This window comes from Buteo buteo, chromosome 16 (genome assembly GCF_964188355.1).
Source record: "Buteo buteo chromosome 16, bButBut1.hap1.1, whole genome shotgun sequence".
In the NCBI taxonomy this organism is placed as follows: Eukaryota; Metazoa; Chordata; class Aves; order Accipitriformes; family Accipitridae; genus Buteo; species Buteo buteo.
The window spans coordinates 12,878,612-12,900,752 of NC_134186.1; the positions used below are offsets into that span (position 1 = coordinate 12,878,612).

The window sequence follows — 22,141 nt, forward strand, 5'->3', positions numbered from 1 at the left end:
TATGGTTTTCAAATTCGGAGTTATTGATCAATATGTAGATTAGAATTTCTAGACCAAGATTTCTGTCAGTAAGATATATGGTCTTTCAGCTACATAATCCTACCAGGGAACTGTATTAAAACATTAGACTAACAGGCTAATTGACTGAACAAGTACCATGAGGAACCTGAAAATTACTTTATTGACATGATCCTCATTCCAAACCTGCACCTCCTACTCTTAGGTATCATGCCCTCATTACCCCATTAAGTTTCAATCAAACCATAAGGTATCTGTGGTGATCTCACCAAGAAGGCTGCCAGCGCATGTACCTGATAAAACAATTGCTATAGAAATCTACTCTCTTACCCAGAAAAGACTTCCTGCTACCACTTGGTTCTAGTAGGCCAGTGAGTGCTGCCACTTAATGCACACTCCACTTCCAAGGTCAGAAATAAGAAACATACCACCAGCTTCACATAGGGTATAGAGCAAACATTTGAGGATATTCTAATTTTTCGTTTTCATTTTTCAGAAGCATTAAGTGAAGGAAAACAGCTCAGTTATGCATAGAGTCTAACTTTCTCTAGAATCAATGCCTTCTAAGAGCATTCTTTAGATTATAATGGCCCTGAAATCTTGTGAAGAATCGTTTATTGTGTGCCTTGAAAAGCTCGCTAATAGGAAGGAGCTGCTTCATGACCACATTCTTAGAAATATCTTGAGAAATGAAAACCTACCTCGTTTCAACTTAATACTTACAGGACAGCACACAAAGCAAAAACATTCACCATTATCTGGCTGGTTATCCTTAAAAACGCATAACAGGTAATGCAAAGAATTTTCACTGTAAGGTTCCTCTGGAGGTGTAAGAGGCTCTTATAGGAAGAAAAGATGGGTGGTGTGATTAGCTGACATTTCCGTTCTGAGTACAGTGCCACCTTCACAACCCAGGAAGGAAGAATATTGTTCTCTGGTATTGTAACACTTACTAAAGCACACTAAAGGAAGAAAATATCCCAACTCATTGGCCTTACTACAGGAGAAAAATCATTGAGGGCAGCATAGTCCACTCATAACATCATCTGACTTGACTGCAACAGACCCCACCAAACACCATGCTGAAGTAACACACAGCTTCGTGACAACTCAAACATGACAGCACCTAGATAAATTTTAACACCAGCTGGCACCATTCTATCTTTCTATAAACCTTTTCTATTTCAAAATCCCTAGTATGCCAAGAACTACAAACGTAAGCACCCCTTCCTACAAAGGAAAAAGATCCAAATCACTCAGATGAACACCTGTAACAAACAACTAAAATGCCCTCACATATATAAAGCTGCAAATGGAAGGGGGCTTAGGCCTCAGAGGAAAGGCTATGCACCTCTGAGTACAGCACAGAGGCTCTCCTTATCTGCCTCTCATCCTTACCAGTACTGTGACCTACAGAGCAGTGATGTTAAGCAGCTCCCCTCCTCCTACCCTCCTACGTCTCAGACACTTCCTGTCTCCACTGGCATTTATTTTCAGCCCTCAAGATTCCTTTCTATATGTTCCAGGAACCCTCTAGCCATCCTCTGTCCAGATGGCAGACTTCAGATGAAGGGAACAGGGTCTTGGAGAGTCTTTTCCTGGCCTCCTTCTCAGCAGCTTGCTGGAACTCAAGAGGCAGGCTGAGTCTTGCACAGACAAGGTTCTGTTGCGCTGCAAAAGCCCTTCAATCCCTCTCCGCAGTTTTCCTCAATGCCCTCTTTGTCTTCAAGCAAATTTGTCTTAAACTTTTTAATGGCCTCTGCTTTCCAGGGGCATGCTTTACTCCCTACAAAGCTGCAGAAAGCCAATAAAAGGGCGAAGGAAAGGGATCTTAAACAACGCTATACCTCAGTTTTTACTACATACAAAGCAGATGCTATTTTGACAAGCAGATGCAGAAGAAAAAGGTAGGTGATAGGTTTCTATCCTGTTGATCCCCGTCATCTGCAAGAGATTTTCTGAAACATGACAGAAACACAGTAGTCTATGTACTCAAATTCAATAAGGACCATCACCCTACAGTGAATCATTTTCAAACCATGACTCTCCCCAATAACTAGTCCTTCTTATCTCTGCACTGGGACAACAGAACCAGACCATTGTATAGTCAGAAAGACCAATGCAGTGTTATCACCAACACCATACGTTCATGCACAAGCTTCAGAGAATGAGTGATGTCTCTTGTTCGAGAAAGTCAAAGTTTGCCAAAATAAGTAGAGGGGAAAAAAAAAATATTCGTTCCCAACTGAAGCTTCACTGAACAACAGTTTCATAAGTTTCAGTAAGATCTCTTCAGGATTCCTTTAACTCTATCCATATCAAAGGCTATGACATTACTTGATTTATTATATATATAAATGAAACAATACTTCCAAGACCCAAGAGGGTTTAAAACTGAAATAAAGCTGGATGCTTCAGAGTAGAATATATTTAGGCATAAACTATTCTAAAATCAAACTCGTTAAGCAAAGCCAGTTCCCCATTTAAAGACTAGAGCTATCAGGAAGACTCTAATGCAGCTCTTGGCTAGAAAGATTAATTTCAGAAATGAACTGCAAGAGAAAGAACAAATTGCAGAACTTCAGTAAAACCCAACTGGGGTAGGAAAGAAGTTACAGAGAAGCTGCAGCAGCACAGAAAACTTCCCAATTTCAGGTAGGACCTTGAAAATCCAGCACCTCAAAGGAAATTATCAAAATGGTGAAGCGATGGGAAAAATTTGGCAAAACTTGGCCTTGTCCTTTGAAGGTTAATTTAAACAAACAAAAAATATCTTCTTTGGTGGGAAAAGCAACACAATCTAGAGGAAATATGCACTGCAGTGCCACTATCACACTTGCAATTGTGGTTTTTTCAGTCAAATTCTTGTTCTTTAGGTTTACCATTGATTTTAAAAGTTAGTCAACTATCTCCTCCTGTCCCTTTTATCATTTAGATTTGTTGTAATACTGCCTATGAGAGGATATCTTCAGTCTCATTTTGACCAATAAATCATACACGAAATATCTTGAAGAAAATTCACCTCTCCTTTATTGGACAGTTTGAAAACCAAATGCTATAAATAAGCTATATTAGATACCGTGGCCAGATTTTTATCATGTATACTATATTTTTATTTTCCTTAACATTTGTACATTGTAGGAAACCAATCTTTTTCAGAGAGATGTATAAGATTCATAACTAATTTCAATTAGTTCAAACCCTTTTCAGAGAACTCTGTTCATTTAGGGGGTGTGATCTATTTGCACGTTAGGGTAATATACTAACCGCATGATGATATACATAGCTCCTCCCTCAAACATTTAGGATTGTCTAATTGAGATTTATCTGCTCTTATGAAATGTCCACTGTGTGATTTACAGTCATTTACTGTGTAATAGCTGTAGCTGATGAACTGGTTTTAAGTTCCTGTTTTATCTTCTCCCTTCTTTAGTTTCTCAACAGACTAAAAAAAAGGTGTAGCTTCATCATAAGTTATTTAAATTCTATTTATACATCCACAACCAATGGCTGGCTACTACTAGAACATCACCTAATTCCATGAACTGAAAATCTGAGACAGAAATTATGTTATTCAAAACTGAAATCAGTTATAGACCACCTACAAACCTTAGCTAATATGAGCTAGCTAATAAAACATAGGTGGAGTGAGCCAGTTACTAAAATCATAGAAAATTAAGTCCATCAGCTATAGAGTCAATGCAACATAAGGAGACACAGTGAACCATCCCATTATGATCCAGGACACCCATCCCCTTACGACTGGAAAGATGGACTCTCTCAAGTCAATGGTCTACTAACCAGACACTTAGATGAAAGCTAGAGGCTTCTGAGGGTGGCTCACAGAGAGTAGTCTGAAATCCAGCAAGTAGGGTGTGAGACTCTGATCTGAAGCCAGGTATCCGATAATACCCTTGGCACTGAGCTTTCATACCAACCTCTCCCTGGTCGGCTCCCTAGCCACAGGTGTCTGAAAAACTTTCTAAGACTATGAGAGTGTGGAATAAAAAAAAAAAAAAAAAAAAAACAAAAAACCACACCACACAATAATCCTTTTAAAACTCATGCACTTAGTCATGCTTTGAAGAAAACCTAGAAAAAAATATAGAATTTAAGTACACAAAGAAGGCCAAGGGAGCAAAGTGACTGAGGGAAAGTGGAGGGGAAAACACAATGACTGCAGTAATACCTGAAAAGACAACCATCTATCAGGATACGCTAACAGAGCAGAAGAACAAATAAAAATGAACACGTATTATGATTAATTGAGATGACGACTGCTTTATCTGTTAAATTATACACGTTGTTGCTTTTAAAGCAGGGTGGGAAGTGCACATGCTTGGTCCAGCAGTTACAGCTAAGCTGTAATAGACTTCAGGGTGAGTGAGTGGACAAATAATTTTGCCCTGACTATTTTTGGCACAGTAGTGGGAAATAAGAGAGGTTGCTGCATTGGAACTGATGCATTACTGCCACATAGCTTTAAAACCAGAACTGAAAACAGGTAAGATCAGTCTCGCACTTAATGTGTAACAACCATTCTCCTTGCATCACAGCAGAGAGTTATGCTGGAATTCAGCATGAACAACTCTAATAGCAACTCTATTACAGCCCAGGACAAGAGTGCACGAAGAGCAGGAACAAAAGGGTAAAGTTTATATTGCTAGTCTCTCAGTTTTATGAGCATCTAGGTCTACCAGCTACATGAAAAATAATACAAGGTAATCATACAGAAGATGGGACAGTAATCCTGTAGACTAGTAAACTTGAAAAAAGCAGATGCTGAAGCTACAGACAGCTTTATTATAGACAGTATCTATCTTCCCAGTCATGATATTTTCCACTATCATCCTAAAAACTCATTGTATCACCCCTTCTCTCTTTGTAAGCTGCACAGGGATTTTTCGCACTGATTTGAAGCTAAATAAATGGCTACACTGCATTTCTTTCACATTTTATTCTGAAAATAGGACTTGCAGTGAAAAGGGACCATAAGGGAATCCAGCTAAATAGTCACCAACTGCCTATTCCGTTCTCTATGGGTGGCTAGGCTACACTTAGCCCCTTTCCATGTGTATTGCCTGGAAGCATCTGGTTTAGGCTGCTATTTTGATATCTTCATACCAAAGTCTGTTTAAATAAAGAAACTATGATCTTTTGGCTAATAAGTGCTAAGAAAATCTTTGCTCCGAGACAACCGTATTCTGTTACCAACAGAGGAATGCCTCTGAACTGCCTGCTCAGGGTGTTTTTGTCAATAGGGCAGTGGCCTGTGTACTAAAAAAATAAATATTTACCCCTAGTAAATATAACTTCAGTATCCTTAGCTTTATTATCTCCACTCACCCTGAAACTCCCTGTCAAAATCACTGTTTCTGTAAAGCTGTGTGGGAAATGAGTAATTCTTTATCCAACTCTATAGACAGCCATTGGAATTTGGAACTGACTGCTGTAGAACCACTCACTGTTACAAAACTTAAGGATTATGCAAAAGCTTGCATCTACAATATTTTTAAGTAATTGATACTGCTATCGCTTTTAGAAAAGAAAGGTATTTTCTGCTAGTGCTAGGAAACAGAAGGGGTGGAGTACTTAAGAGACCTTGGAAACTGGACATCCACATTAGCAAAGCAGTGGGAGGGAAGAGCAAGAATTCTTGCCCATACACAACCACATCTCCCATAAGATCTGGGAAAAAAACAAACCCATGATTTCAAGCTCAATCCAACACTCTGCTCATATTACTTCATTTTTTTGCAAGTCAAATAGCTATTCTGAGGTTCTGCTTCAGAAATCTAACCTAATGTTATATTACAGGGAAGGGCTCTTCATAAAACTGTCCAAATGGCCTACCACATCTTCCATACCAACAGATATATCTATTCATCTAGTAATGAACTGATGCTTAAACACATTGCATGAAAAGAATACCTGGGAAAAAAAAAAAAAAAAAAGAGGTGGAACCAAAAGAAAAATAAATTTTAGACAGTTCTAACATGTCAAGACTGTGATAGCATCTGAGGGAAACTGAAGTTTAAAGAAGAGTTCTTAACTTGGATCTGCAGCAGATCCGGTAAGATGCAGAAGCATTACAGGCTGGAGGCCTAGAAATCAATAGTAGTCAGTCTGTCCAGAGAGGCTCCTAAGTCATTGTAATTTTTATTATTTTTTATTGCATTTGCCACATGCTATTTTCTGTGCCTAAAACTGGAGGACCATCAGATGGGGGGTAGCAACATTAGAAAGGGAGAAAGTGGATTTCTGATATGCAGTGCCTGTTCCAAGTTCTTAAGGGTCCTACTCATTAACCTAGGGAGACTCCTGAACGACAAAATGAAAAATCATAACCAATTTCTTATCTCTTGCATACCTGCACACGACCTGCAAAGCATGAAAGAAACAACACAAATAATTTACTTTGAGAAAAATGTTTCACAACGTAACCTTCAGCTGCAACTCAAGTCAAGCATTAATCAACAATATAGACCCCGCAGAAAGTACTAATAAAGTCTCTTGGTCTAAACATATTGAGAGTAACATAGGAGTTTACTGAAGAAAGGTGGGAGGGAAAGAGTACTTCTAACAAGTGCTCAGTAAACTGCTTCTATCCTCAAGTTTTGTTTCACACAAAGACATGTGGCAAACATACATTACTAACACTTGTTATCATCAGAAAAAGCTAGCTTAAGGCCGAAAAGCTGGACAGGAAAAGTCACTCAAGATTTTGGTTTCTCCCTCCCTGCTGCCACCCCCCATGCAGTCCTTCTTCCCACTCGCCGGCTAAGCTCTTTCCTGGTTTTTGTCTCCACAGTACCAGCTCATGTCCACACACGTCTGTGCTAGTTTAATGCATAATATTGTCTTACCCGCAGCAGCACAGCGAGCAGATGATGAATTCCATTCCAACAAAATTAACAGCAGGGGATTTCCAACAAGATGGCAATAGAGTAAAACACAGTTCAGATACTCAAAGAAACATGGGAAGCCCAAAGTAACTTATTACTGAAACACAGCCTGAAATACTGATAGCACTTTTCCGGAATTCACCAAGATGCAACTTCTGGCAGGCAGAGTGAAAAAACAGAAAAAGGTTCTCTTCTAGAGAAAGGGTATACATAGCTCATTCTTGAAAAGACAGCTGCACAAAAGAAAGGAATATGCTTTTGCCTTTCTTTTATCTATCAGAATAGCTGTTATCTAAAGTTTCCTCCTCTTCTTTTAGGGTAGGACTGTTTCAGAAAAACCCAACTCCTCCCAATAAATGAAGATTTAGCAAGCATTTTGATAATGCTTTTCTTTATTCAGTTCTGCCTACCTTTCAAGTCACTTTGGAAGCAAAGAAATAGTAATTCCAAAAGAATAAATAAGTAATGAGAACTATTTTTTCCAATCTTTCCTTTCCTCTTTTACAACATTAATTCCAGTGACTCAGGCATATTAAAGAGTCCAAAATATCTGTTGAATCTGTTGTTTTCCCTAAAACCAACCCACTTTCTTGAAAAGCATTGAAATGGTCGTCTTATACCTGTTTTAAGAGATTTCATAAACTCCATTCATCTTTCTGCTTATTAGTCAAGAGGGAAAAATTCCCAGCTGCAGAGCCTTAAAGCTCCACCTTGTGGAAGATTACTATAATATACTCCAGTGGGAAAAGGCTCCAGTGGGAAAAGGACTGCAAACAGAGCTTACCATTAATAACGTGTTTGACATTTACACTTTGTCATAAGTCACACAGTAAGATAGCTTCTTAAATGCATTCTACCCCAGTATAAATACTAACAGTGGGGGATTACCAATAAAATGAAAAGCTAGTTTTATTTTGCGGCAATAGAATAGTCATCCTGCATTGAACCAGCAATAGCACATGCAGCATTCCAGAGCAGGTCTTGCTTTCATCACGTTTGCTGGCTCCTGTGCACTGGACTTCCTCTATCCATAAGCAAGAAGACAGGGAATCACAGACAAATTTATCTGGCCAAGGAGCAGACAACCAAAGAATATGGCAACTCTGCCATTATGAATAGATAAATGACTAACAGAACTTCATATTGTGATGCTAGATTAACCGTAATTTTACAGGGGTATTCTGAAAGCTATTCACAATCATCCTCCAGCCATCTATTACAAGCAAACTCAACTGAATGTCTGCATTCAGCCATTCCTAAAAGCTTGTATTGAGAACTGCGTAGCACAACTGTATGCTGCCTATGACTACGCATCTAGAGGACTTTAAAGGAAGCTAAACCAGTGCTGCCCTCTACTGAAAGAAGAGCCTGCACATGAGAATTGTAGCTACTTTTATACCATTCTATTTTTCTGCTTCATATATGTACCTCATTTTTCCTTGTTTTTCCTTCTTCTCTGTAAGCCTTTACAATATTCAGGGTTCTGTTTTATCATGTTTTTTCCTCCTGATTCTTCCCTATGAGGGCTACAAAGGCATCAGATAGGTTTCTAATTTTACATACTATAATACCATGCCAGCACATACAGACTCCAGAAATGAAAGAGTTGCTGTACTAAAGCACTACAGACACAGCGTATGTTTTTAGCAACATAAGAGCAGATACACAAATAAAAAAAGTGGGCTGTTCAAAAATAACACCAGAAAAATTAATTTAGTTTTCCTTTGTCATCTGCAGTGCACCAGTCACGCAACACTGTCATGAGATGTTCTTTCGTGCAGTAAACCCAAGATACTTAAAGAACATATATCCATATTGATTCAATACTTTGAAATAATAAATATACCATAATTAGTAATTGATTACTAAGAGTAATCACATTACTTTCTCCAATATAAACCTCGCAATGTTTCTGTTTTCAATTAGTTGCTCCACTTTGAGATTTAGACATTCATAACAATCTGAAACTCTGAATAACTCAAATACTGAAATACTGTATAAAATCTGAAAGTGCAGTACTTTTAGCAGCATGAATATAATCTGGCTGAACAATACGTTGGCTTGGAACACTAAGGAGCACAAAGTTTGATCCCGTTCAACGCAGGGTCTCTGAACCTGTAGAAGAGATGTAAGCATGCTATTCAAAATAAAGTACATCACTTCAGAAGCCTGTCAGTTTTCTGACGCCCAGGAGCCGGGAAAGCCTGCATCTCAGCCCTGAATCCCCAACCGGCAGCAGCCACCAGAAGATTTCCAAAGTCGCTGTAAGGACATTGCATTCACTTCAGCAAGTTTCCATAGCTGGAGGCTGACTCCATTCCCTCGAAATAATCCAAAACACCTCAATCTCGCCACAGTGCACTGACCTCCACAGGAGCACTGGCATCAACCAGCTGCAGAGGGAGCCCGTCATCCACTCGCCCAGTAGGACTGGCCATCAGGTCCTCTTCCCCGAAAAGGCAGGACCAGCAGTGACCATCATGTCACACACAGTAATCCAGAGTCCAGTCTCAGTTTCATTTTTCAGCAATGGTCATATCGGAAAAAAATAAAGAATGATTACTCAGCTGGCAAGAAGAGGGCCTGATCTGTTGCTGCATGGTACCTTTTGAATCTATTTCTCAGAGTGCGTGTTAAACTCTGTATGTTAAAAGAAGTGCTTGTTTTAAATAACACTGAATATTTTATTCTTCCTGTTCTCGAAGCTATACAAGTTCCAACTCTGAATGGCCTTTCACTTCACACAATGATTTTTGGGGGAGGATTCTCCTTTAAAGAAAGTAATTGAACACATCCTAGGTTGTTCAAGGAAGATCTGGTTGCCCCTTTTAACACACACAAAAAAGGGGCAACCTTTTACTGCAAGAAAAACGTTTGCAGCCTCTATGAAGTCCTCTATAATTTTCACTGTTGGTGGCTGTTACCCAAAAAAGAGCCCAGATACAGTAGAACAAAACAACATTAAATTTATTAATAGATTTTAAAACCAACAGATGAGATTAAATATACCCCAGTACATAACCTGAACCAATTTATCTCACCTTTCCACACTGCAGTCTTTAAGATGAAACTATCAAGTCTTTATTAAAAAACAAAAACAAACCCTCTCACTCAAACACTCTTTATTCCAAAATGTAGAAGCTTATCTTAATTTTTATAGTTCATGGAACAGGACCAAAATTGCTGACAACACCACCACTATGTACGGACACAAAGCCAAAAGCCCATTCGTGTATTAACAACAACAAATTGAAGACCTTAAAGAAAATAGCATGCCAAAGCAAAAGTATCTGTCATCACTGGCATGTGAAAACCCCTTGTTTAAATTAAGCTTTGATAATTTCTCTTCATGAAATCAAAGCTTCAGTCTAAAAATGACTTCTAATACATAAAAGTTTCAAAGCCACTGTTCTCACTCTGACCCCCATATGAACCTATCAAAAAGGCTACTCATCTTGAACTATCATTTTTTACTGAATAATCTCCTTTTGCCCCATACCTTCCTTCAGCTGTGCTTGTGTGCAAATATCAGATGTGGTGGTTTGGATTAGTTTACTTGCAGCACTAATCACTGCATTCAAGAATAGACAGACCACATTTCACTTATGGGAAGGTACACCTCATTACCACAGAATTGAAGGAACACACTGAAGCTGAGAAAAGAAATACCTTTTATAATTTACTTTTTTTTTTGAAAGGCTATATATAGCACTTTAAAAAACAGATGCAGCCAAATTGTTCCTGCAACACTAGAAGCAACAACACACCTAATCTAGTCCAAGTCAGTCTTGTTGAGATAAAACTGCCTCATGTTTCTAGCAATTTCTTCCTTAGAAATCAAAAGCATTGCAGCTGGATTATCTCTCTGAAAGCCCCAAGTGCTGCCACATGCTTTGTCACTATAGCAGTATCTTTGTGCTTGGCAGCCTCACCATGCTTTATCACTCTTTTACTTCAGCTGCCATATGCTTAGTTTCTTTGGCTGGGAGATATTATGCCTGCTGAACCACTTAGTCTGCAAGCATAAGAAAAGCATCCATCGCATGAAAGAGCTAGCAGGAACTGACATAATTTTTTAAATCCACAACTTCAATTAGATTTATCATCCTACAGAATAAAAATTTCATTAAATTCCAAAGATGTCTCCAAGAAACCACATGAGAGACCTGTCTGTCAACAGAAGCATATTCTAAATCTACTTTCAGCACAACCTCTCCACCATGAATAGTTAAAACAGCAAAACTTATAAAAATAAGGCTGGTCTTAGGCTGCTAGGCTATACAGAGAACTACATCCAATCACATGATTACAAGAGTGTTCCAGGCAGACAATTCACCCAGAGTGCAAGAACTGGGCAGAAAGCTCAGAAACACAAGAATTTCATGCCCGTTTCACCTTACAATAATAAAACAAAACCAGCTGATTCATCTCCACTTTTCATAGAAATTACAACCCATAGAGACCAAGAGCATGGAACAAAATGCATCAATTTGCCATAATGATGCAATCTGACAGCAATGCACATACCGTGACCTTTAATCCGTGTAGGCATCTTCTGTATGTTTAAAAGGAAGTCAGGTTAGAAGTGTGGACTGCAATGACAGATTACACGAGCCTCACTGACGAGTCTTTCTGTGTGTTACATCATTTTCATATATTTAGTAACTGAAGACATCAAATAATTCTGTTGCCATTATCCTGACTGATACTCCTTGCCTGAGATTCCATGCAAAGTGCAGTTATGCTTATTGTGTCTGCAGCTCTCAACTACAAAAAATAAGGAGGATGTGAACCAAACACCATTCCAGCAAAGGAGGTTAAGCAGTTAAAAAACCCAAACCCTTGTTTGTAATACTGTGACAAAATTTGACCACTACGATTTAGAACAGCCAATCAGAACAAGCTTCCTAAAGAAAACTATCTGGAGAAAATACTGAATGGTATTTTCAGTCACTTCCTTGGAAAGTAATATTGATGCAATAAATAGAAATGACAATGAAAGTAATGGAAAGTATTTCTGAACTTACTGCTGATATATGAATGTACAGAAAGAAAACATTTTTCTCCTTAATTAACACACTCATTCTATCTGACTTTTGAGATCTCTTTTATGAAGCCTGAGGAAGACTGACATTCTGGAACGTTAGCCTCGCCCAATGCTAGATTAGAATTATAACACATGCAGACTAGAATTATAACAGGCAGACTAGTCCACGTTTTGGATTTTCACACCTACACAGATAAAATAACTAAAACCTTAGCCAGCCAAAGAAGAACTGATAGCAAACTTAGCCTGTGGGGAAGGGTCAACTCCTGAATCAGCCTCTTAAAGAAAAGGAAACCTATGTTTTGGTTCTCTGGGTAAAACTGTCAAGACAGACATCAACACACACACAAAAAGGTAAACATTTGTGGCCTGCAATGAACATGAAAAACTTAAAATGTACAGGCTTTTTATGCACTTGGAAAATTTAAACATTCTTCTGAATGCACATTTATATTAATTATTTCCTGCATTATCTTACAGCATTGCACACAGGGAAGCAGCGGGACTCTGGAAATTCAGCTTCTCCCTGCCACTTTTCATCCTCATGTTACATAATGGACCAGCTTTTAGAGTGTGACTGCCATCCTTGTCTTTGGTCTCGGCTTTTAAAGATTCTTCTGGGTTTTTTTACAGTAACCTAAAACACAAGATCAGTATCTCATCATAAAATCTTTTGTGTCTAAGCTAATTGGCAATGTCAGCATTATATTCTTAACAGAGAATGACCTAAACCACTTTATTCTGCATTGAAAGTAGAGGACTCCTCAGTTATCTTCAAATATGTGATGTTAAACATACTGCAGTTATCGGAGGCAAACACACACCCTTTGGGTTGCTGGGAACCAGTACTGTTCTAGTTTTCACGGTTTAATACAGGATATCCACACCTGCAGTAGAGTGCAGTAGAGCACGACAGGAAAATCAAGTTGACTTTTGGAAGGTATTCTTTTCTCTGATAAAAAACATCCAGAAGCAACAAGCCATTTTCACCTATGGAGTTTTTCTCCCCCTGTAACATGACTACAGTATATTTCATTCTGCTATTATTTGAGTGATCATTATGACCACTAAAAAAAAAAAAGAATTTCTGTGTCAGACAGCAAGGCTAAGCTAATTAAATCCATCACGGTTTACTGTTTCTGAAAAGCTCTCTCACTGACCAGTTGACCAGCACAGTAATACTTCTCACCCACAGATACTAAAAAAAAAAAAACAAAACCCCACCACTTTCTAAGACCTGCCCTTCCCAAAGCACTTCCCCTGCTAAGTACAGGGAACAAAACCACACCCCCACAAAAGCACAGAGGTCAAAGGCAGACGAGAAATAGTCTTCATTTCTCCTTACACCTTAAATAAATGCCTCACATATTGGCATCAAAATCACCGTTCAACCGTATAATAAAGTTCATCAAGGTCCCAGACGTAAATAAAAAAAGTCATACCGACAAACTTACAAGTTGAAAAAGAAACTAACACTGTAAGTTGAGTAAATAGAAAAACACTCACTAAAGCCACTGTAAAAACATTCTAAAACAAAATGTTGAACATATAAATATGATTAACACTTTAATAGTCATCACCAAAAGAAAATAATATATGTTTAGTAACATTTTGTCAATTCAGTTTATAAACCCATAGTGCAGGAGTCAAATACAATCATTAATCAGGTAGTCTCATCCAGCACAGCATTAAGTGCAACCCAAAATCTAGAAATCAGATAAAAGTAGTTTGGATGTTTCAGAAAGGAATTTAAGTAACTATCTTCCCTCTAGCACACCACATATATCCTGAGCTTTTCCCAAATAAAATGAATCCTTTCCCATTTAGTATTTCTCCCTTTCTTGCCTAGAGACCTGTAAGGGGGATATATCACTGCTATGTTAAAGGTCCCTCATTACCCTTTTCTTTCTCCCACTTTACACTGACCCTTTACTCACATGCTAAATACTTAGTTTACTGTGGAAGCTTTTCCCAAAGGGGTGAATCGTATTTTAAGGACATAGTCTAGCACCAATATATTTCACGGGAAAGTAATAGACTTAAGGTAAAATACAGAGACAAGTAGCATACTCAGTCATTATTACTGTTGTTCTGACTTCCAGGTAAATAAAAATTTAACCATGATGTGTGCAGCACAAAGAGGTATATTAGTTCACATCTCAGGAGACTTACCCAAGCCTAACATAACTTTTATCAGTTGTGCAACACAGCTGCAGTTTAGAGAGCCCCTTCACACAGCCACAAAAACTAATGCAGGAAGTCCTCCACTTCCTCTCATTCTCATTACACTTCCAGAATTAAACTTGCGATAGAAGCAGCAGCATCCTTCATGTAAACATGTATCTTCTTGATTTGCTTGAGGCTGCACAATGTTCCTTTGGAATTATGTCACTAAGAGACCCAAAGCACAACACTCTCCATCTTCTCTATGTACGCCTGGGAAACACGATATTCACTTCCCAAGGTTGTTATGAGGAATACCATTTGTAACTTGCCAAGCTTAAGAAGCTACACAGCTCTGCATAGCTGTCAATTTAGGGCAGCAGCTTAAAGACAGGGTGGCAGTAGCAAAGCAAAAGGCAAGAGAAGAGTTTCCCCCTTCATAAAGGTCTCAGTTGTCTCACAGAAATCTCACAGTCTAATGAGATGCACCTCATACATCAGGTGGTATTCTTACTTGACAAGCAGAAAGATGGCTTTAAATTAAAAAAACTGAAGCACAATTCATCTATAGGCCAGGAAGAGATTAATAAGTATTTCAGATCCTTAATATTAGTGGTGGTCTTCCTCTTCAAAAAAATTCTCAGCTTGAAATCACTTTCCTTTCTGAAGGAAACCACTTCTTTAGATACTGGAATCTTTCAAAGAAGATGCAGCAGTCCACAGCAGAGGGAAATCACCCTTGAAAACCCTCAGTCACATACAATGCATTTAAATCATGTATTACCTAACAGCCAAATTCATTACAGATTTAAAAGTTGATAGTGAAGATGGGGTTTTTTAATGAAAATCAGGGTACTACGAAAGACAACTAAACACAAGTGACTCAAACTAATTTTAAATACAGTGTTTACTGTTATACTTCTCTTGTCAGACAAGTATGTCCCAGACCACTGTGGAAAAATTATTAGTGAAAAATGTGTTCATAGTTATCATGTTACCAGTAAAGCAACAATAAGAAACCCAAAGCCTGAGCAACGTTGTAGATGGAAATCTAAGATGAAGAAGCTACAGGACCTGAGGGTGTCACATTTCCTTCCCTCTGACTCAGGCCTGGAGACATTCTAGGCAAAAAAACCACCCAGGATGGTAAAGTATGCCTCTTTGACAAACCTGCTGCAGCACTGACTTTTTCAGAGGCTCCCTTGAAAGTGTGGTGCAAGGAAGAGATTTATCTCCCCTGAAGAGTGAAGTACTCAAAACACTGTTTAGAGCTTCCAACTGTAAATGCTGCCAGAACTCATTCAGCTTATTGTAATGCCAGATGTATCTTAAATTCCTGGTGGTGTTTCACAGATAACTTAGAAACAAAATACAACAGTATCTCTATTGCAAACCCTTGCTTACTTTTTTTAAATGTTTAAAAAAGCTAAGCTGAATTGAAATTATTATGTTTCAAAACATCATCCTCACTATCACTTATTTCATGGGCTACAACAGTACAGTTATTTCTCATTATCCAGTTAATCAAAATATAAGAACTTTTGACAGCACGGCTTAGGAAAAAAGTCAGATTTTTGCTATTTCAGGGAAAAAGTTCCATTTATTATTTTCCAGAAACCCACATAAACACATTTGTACAGTACAGAAACTTCAGCTTGTTTCTTGAAATGGTTTGCTGTTAATTTTTCCATTTAGCTAGAATCCAAGAGTGCTTGGATTCTTCACTACTGTGTACAATATTGCTTCTGCAAATTAAGTTACTACCCAAGCAAAAATTTCCCTGTTAGACTGAAGAGTACAAAATGTACACAGAATAGCCACTTCTAAAACATACTTTTGATGTGATTTGCAAGATTCTTTCTAGCAGCTGAAAACCAAGTTGTTATTCTGACTACTGCTCCTTCTTCAGGCCTACAACAGTGCTGCTACAATGGTAAATGTAGGTTATTAGCCATCACTTAGGTGTTGTGCTAGCAATCACTGTAGAACCAACACCCACACAGTTTCTCCAAAATCAACAGGTGAGAACAAAGCTCATATAGATAACTACATCCACACCAAGCCATTGAAAATAAACTGCAACCTATGTAGCCCAGTCGTACACTGGGGAAGGAAGACACACAGCATGAAATTCAACCACAGTCTGGAGTTACTGGTGGGCATCACTTTCCTAACATTAAAGGCGTGCTGCATTTTCTGGTACTACAGTCTGTTAATACAAAAGTCATGGGGGGTAGGCAGAAAAAAAGCTCATTTGTCCCTGTGCCTATCTAGATATTTATCATACCTACCAATGTTCCAGCCCTCTTACCAGCTTAATAAGATGCAGACTAAATATCTCATGGATATAACTATACCCTAGTCTTTCAAAATTAATTTTATCAGCAGATCTCAGTGACTGACCTGGGAGTTAACCATTTTAGAGGTGGGGAGTGAAAGACAAAAAGCAATTGGAGACACACATTTGAAGTCACCTAGCATGCTAATGGCCAAATTCAAAATAAAAATCCAGATCTCTTAAGAGTCCTAAACTAGCACTCTGTAGCCACAGTGAGAAAATCTGAAATCCAGTTAGTCACAACCAGAGCAGCTCCACTTCCAAAAAGAGTATTTTATTCCATGTTCACCAACATTTCCTTAGTAAATTCTCCTAGCAAATATTTATAACAATATGGACACAGCAGAATTCTCTTCCTCCCTCCCTCTGGAAATGAAAGGAAACTTACTTGCAAGGAGCAAGTTTTGAAGCATTTTATCATCCTCATCACAAATGGTTCTTCAAGGATTCAGTGATGGTGGAGATCTAGATAACTTTTCACATTCATACCATGATACGTCTATGGTACATGTTCAGCATAAACAAATGCAGATTGCATTTTCTGCCACCTACGCAATACTTGCTTTGGACTTGATTCAGGCTCTACGACCATGAATTCAGCAACTTCCAGGAACACTAATGTTCGTTGGGGTTTTTTAGTTACACTGAACAAAGTAGTTAAATACTACCCAATATTCTACAAAATACTTCATTATTTTTTCTTATTCAATATTTCCCCAACAACAGATATGCCACAGATTGCTGGAGTCCTGGTCTGCATACATTTCCTAGTCTGCAAATTACCAGTTACCTGCAGTGAGAGAGCACTCTGGCACCAACAGCACTCCCCATTTCTCTTCCATAGGGCTCTCTGGCCCTGATACATTACAATACCTAAAGGCAACCTGAATAGCTACTGGGGATGGGGGGCTGGAAGAACAGACATTAGAGGCGGTGAAAAAAAAAAGCCATCCTTCTCTTTTAGAAATATTAGTTCATGTCACACCACCTCATTTCTTTATCTGAGGATCTAGCAGCTTTGGAAATTACTTTGGACATTGTGTATGTTTTGATTATGAAATATTTCTCTGGTTTTTTCTATTTTCAGTTTTTAAGAACAGGGTTGAAACTGGGAACCCGCATTTAGGAATTAAAAAACACCAAACCCAAACCTTTCATATTTGAGGTTACTTTGTTAGTTCTTATTTTACATATTTTTATAACAAAACCCTGATAAAAATACTCTTGTGAAATACTTCCTCTTTCATTTATTCACATGGATGAGTTATTTCAAGAACTTGGACCATTAGTTTGTCAAGAAAATGAATTGGTGAACTTTATTATGCAAGACATTATTCAATACTACAGCATATTTTGGAGCAGCCTATGTTCTCTCAAACACATGTGCACACTTGTGCACAAACACCTCCCAGCCCTTAACTGAATGGAATATCATACATCCTCCTACACATGCTCTTCTTTTCTGGTAACTGCTGCAGTGCATGTTATTACATTTGTGTTTAAGGATAGTATGTTTCTCTACGTCTTCTACCCTTAAAAGCAACGTTCAGAGATTTGCCTATGCCGAAAAATACCAGCTAACACTTGCTAAATTGTCACACAAAAAGCTGAAAAACTGCTACTCATTGAGGATACACTTGAAGCAATCAGACAGCCCCACCACTGCTGGTCTTCCGTGGCCTGCTGGATGAAGGTCGCACCGGCAGCAGCAGCTTCACCTGCTCAGTAGGTGACACCGTGGTCTGAAGCTGCCAGCTACCTTCCCCACGGCCATCAGGGCTGGTCTGAAGCTGCCAGCTACCTTGCCCACGGCCGTCAGGTCCTGCCCGAAGAAGAGAGCTCCTCTCCTGGAGGGCCTTGGTGGCGGAGGTGCACAGATGCTGCTCCAAGCAACTTGGGCAAGATATAAACTGTTTCATCACCAAGAAGAATAGCTAAACTAAACAGAACCTAAAATTCATTAGTTAATAGAATTCACAGCACCATAATTACAAATCCTGGTAAAGAATGCTAGCTAATGAAGAAACAGCAATTCGCAACACAATGCACAATGTACTTTCAGGTCTCTCTCTTGAGCTTGACTGAGCAGGCAAAGGGATGCTGAGAACAGTGGAAAAAGCTACATAGCTTGTTAAAACAGGGATTGCTGCCCTTTTCAAGTGACTAATGTATTTTTTTCCCCTCTAATTACAGTTAGTAGGAAGGTGATATTAGAATAAGCGGCTGTAGGCAGTACATTTCTCTTGTAATTATCCAGCATTGATTTGTTTTCAGTAATTGCCTTTGGACATTTTAGAACAACAGACATTATGAAATATACACAGAAGAAAAAAAATGGGTAGTTTTTCATCAAACAGCCAAGTACACATTTATCTGGCACTGCAAGTAGTTTGTCCCCTTGTCTGTATCTAAAAGCAATGTTAAACTGAAGAAAAAACATTTCATAGTAAATAGAGGCCTAGCATAGTCATAGCCAACATTAGCATGAAACTTGTACAATTAAACCATGTTTATGTAAAAGCAAAGCAAACTGATCTGTACAACAGTTAGCCTTGCGAAGGTTTGTAAAATGTTATCAGTAAGAATTTAAGAGCCGCAGGTTGAAGTACAAATATTGGAAAAGCGACACAGCAAGTCTTATAATGTACTGCTGGTTTTGGAGCTGGTTTTTTTTAATTTTCATTTTAATTTTCATTTTCAGTGTGAAAATAACACAGCGGTAACTACCATGCACTCACCTGCACATAAAAACACCCCAGTGCAACACAAAGTTTTCAAACAAGTCCATGTTGTGATACTCAAACTTGGATCAGACTCTGGTAGGGCAACAAAAGACACTCATCCAACAGTTGCTGGCTGTTTTCATCACAAGGAAATATTCCAGCTTACAGGTATGTTCTTTCACAGCTGCACAGTCCCCATGAACCAATACATCAGTCCACAGTGCAACCCTCTAAGCCAAAGAATACTGGAGAGTTAGTTTCACCTTTCCCTCTGCACTCTTGCACTGGGGACATGCAGATGGCAGGTACTCACACACTGCATGCATCCCTGTTTCAGAAGCCTTTCAATGGCTGTCTAGGGAGCATTGGCCTTAACCTGCCATTGGCCTTAACCTGCCATTGGCCTCTAGGAAGACAATCTGATTTGTGCTTTGTTATTCTAATATATGGATTTGCACAGCATTCTTGAAATATTTTGCTGGAAACAGACTACTTGAACTTAAGTTTTCTAAACAGCACTGTCATCACAGTCATTAAACGCTTAGTGGAAGCCATACCCCAGCTTTTATACTTCTACCAGTTGTGAGGAACAATTTCTTACCAAACATAAGGAAGCATCGAACTACCAGCCTGCATTTCACAGTGTAAAGACTGCACCATAGAATCAGGTGAAATAATTTTCCCTGTTCTTCCTAAAATTATTTCATCCCACAAACATTAGCTACTCCTCCAGATTCTAAAACAATATGTGGCACTAATCACAGATATTACCTAGTAAATGGCTACAAAGCATCATCATCATATCCTTCAGTTAAAGACAGGGTGTTCTACTTCCTTAATAGTGTCAGATTTTGCCTGCTAAATAACTGCAAAGCATCATTCTTGTATCCTTCAGTTAAGGTTGCAGTGTTTTGCTTCCTTAATGGTGACTGACCAAACAATACATAAACTACAGGAAAACAGCGCCATTCCTCTCTCACACTACCTGCAGATTTGATTAATGGTAAGAAGCTGTTATTGTTGTCGGTGCTACAGACAGCAAAATGCAAGATATGCTCAGATGACTAGCTGGTCTTGCAAGAACCAGCACATTTCTTCCGCAGTCAATCTGAACACAGAAAATACTCAGACCCCGGTTCAGAGTTTGTGAGTGCAAATTTTTGCAGGAGTACTACAAGGTGCATTCACTTTTGTTTTATCAGGAGTTAGTACTGATCATCACAATTTTATATATATATATATATACACACACACATATATATATAAAAATATAAATCAGTCTGGAAGTACAACCTGCTGTTCCAAACACTGGTATACAATTGTAGCAAATTGTGTACAATTTGTGTAGTAGCTACAATTACACAATTTGTGTGGCAAATTCACTGGTATTTTTTCACTATTCCTGAAAGCAGAAGGCCAGTATTTTGCTGAGAACCAGAAGAGGTGACTACAGAAAAATTACTCTTTTCAGGTGATGCCTGTGCTCTCTTCAGATGGGGATACTGGGACTTTCTTAGCGGCAAGGTGCCCCAAAAAGGAAAGATGTTATCCTTAAGAAGATCCCACTAACATTAGTCTCATGGAAGAATTCAGCTTCCCCTGACCAAACAAGAGGAGACCAAAACTGTTGTGTAATTTGTGGAAACACAGAAAACCAGTTTTAATTGATGATGCACTACTTTTTAAAGTTAGCTTCGGTTCCAATTAAATCACAAGTGGCATGGCTGAGAGCATGGTATTTTCTGCTCTGCTGGGGTGGCCGGGGTCCAGGCCATCTGCGTGGAATGCACGGCAGGACATTCCACCCTTCCGCCAGCATGGCCAGCGGTGCCAGCCGCTCCTGCAACCCGCCGAGGGGACAGGGAGGGATCTTCTTTTGTTTTCTTTATTTGTTTATTTGCTTTACTCTGGCAGCAGGCAAAGGGCTCTTCTCTTGCCAAGTTCATTACCATTGTAAAATGTTCCCAATTACACTGAGTAGAATGTGCTACAGTGAGGAGGGGAAAAAAAAAACCTGCAAAGTTTACAATTAAACTACAGGACTTTATAAGCCTTGGTTTTAGGAAACAAGTGAGAACTGGACATAGCACACCTCTCAAGTGCTCAAATTCACACAGATCACGTGTTCAAAATATTTCTTCCAAAATTTTTCAATGAAGTTTTTTGTTAAATTAAAGAATCACCCATGTGCTATCAGCCTCTTCATTTAGTGATCTTCTACAAAACCTTTCCAAAACTTCAGTTTTATGTTTATATCTGGGACTATTCAGTCATAGCCAATTCATTAATTACCTTTTTCTACAAATGACGATCAGTTTGTTATTACCAACATTAAAAGGCATGCCTGTATCTCCTTGCCCCCATTAACTCTCTCCCTCATCCCACCAAGTTCTTGTCCCCCACCCACTGAGTGCAGACACAAATTGTTGGTGCAGCATCTTGCAGTCTCCTAAAGACGATAAACTAACCAAGCAGCAATATTCTGCTAGTGGCAGAACCGACTGAGGAAAATCCCATCCTCCTTTTCCTCAGTGGCACCACAGCCTAAATCAGCCTTTGCTGTATGACTGTGTTCTGAGGGACTGAAAAATGCCACCTAAAAGCATTTTCAAGCAAGCACCATTATGCTTAAAAGACAAGATTAAGAACTTTAGCTGTAGCACTTGCAAAACTCTGGACACCAAGTTGACTGTCACTGCATATATAGAGAGAGTATATGCACAGGACAAGTTCTTACTCATTTACAACACAGAGTTGTTCTATGTCTACTGTGCAATTCAAACATTGCATGTTTTCCTCTGAAGAGACTGTATTTGCTGACTTGCGTCTTATGTCTAATTTATGGTCCCAACATATATTTATCATTCTCCCACTTCTCAGATCAGCCAGTGCTATATCAGCAGGGTCTAAGCTGCAAAAGACAGAAGACCTTCCTCTCCGAGTATGA

At 38.8% G+C, this 22,141-nt stretch overlaps 1 protein-coding gene across 4 annotated transcripts in view; it reads right to left on the reverse strand.

Annotated features, from left to right (window-relative positions):
* Positions 1-22,141, reverse strand: part of MOB2 (MOB kinase activator 2) — a 120,850-nt gene that overhangs the window by 75,613 nt on the left and 23,096 nt on the right. Inside the window, exon 1 of one of the 4 annotated variants that reach the window (XM_075047887.1) lies at positions 9,290-9,351. The exons of the other annotated variants lie outside the window; for them this stretch is intronic. Within the exon in view, the coding sequence (XP_074903988.1) occupies positions 9,290-9,336 (47 nt within the window). The 5' untranslated portion in view covers positions 9,337-9,351. Of the gene's footprint in view, positions 1-9,289; positions 9,352-22,141 lie in introns of those variants that run through there. 4 annotated transcript variants of the gene reach the window in all.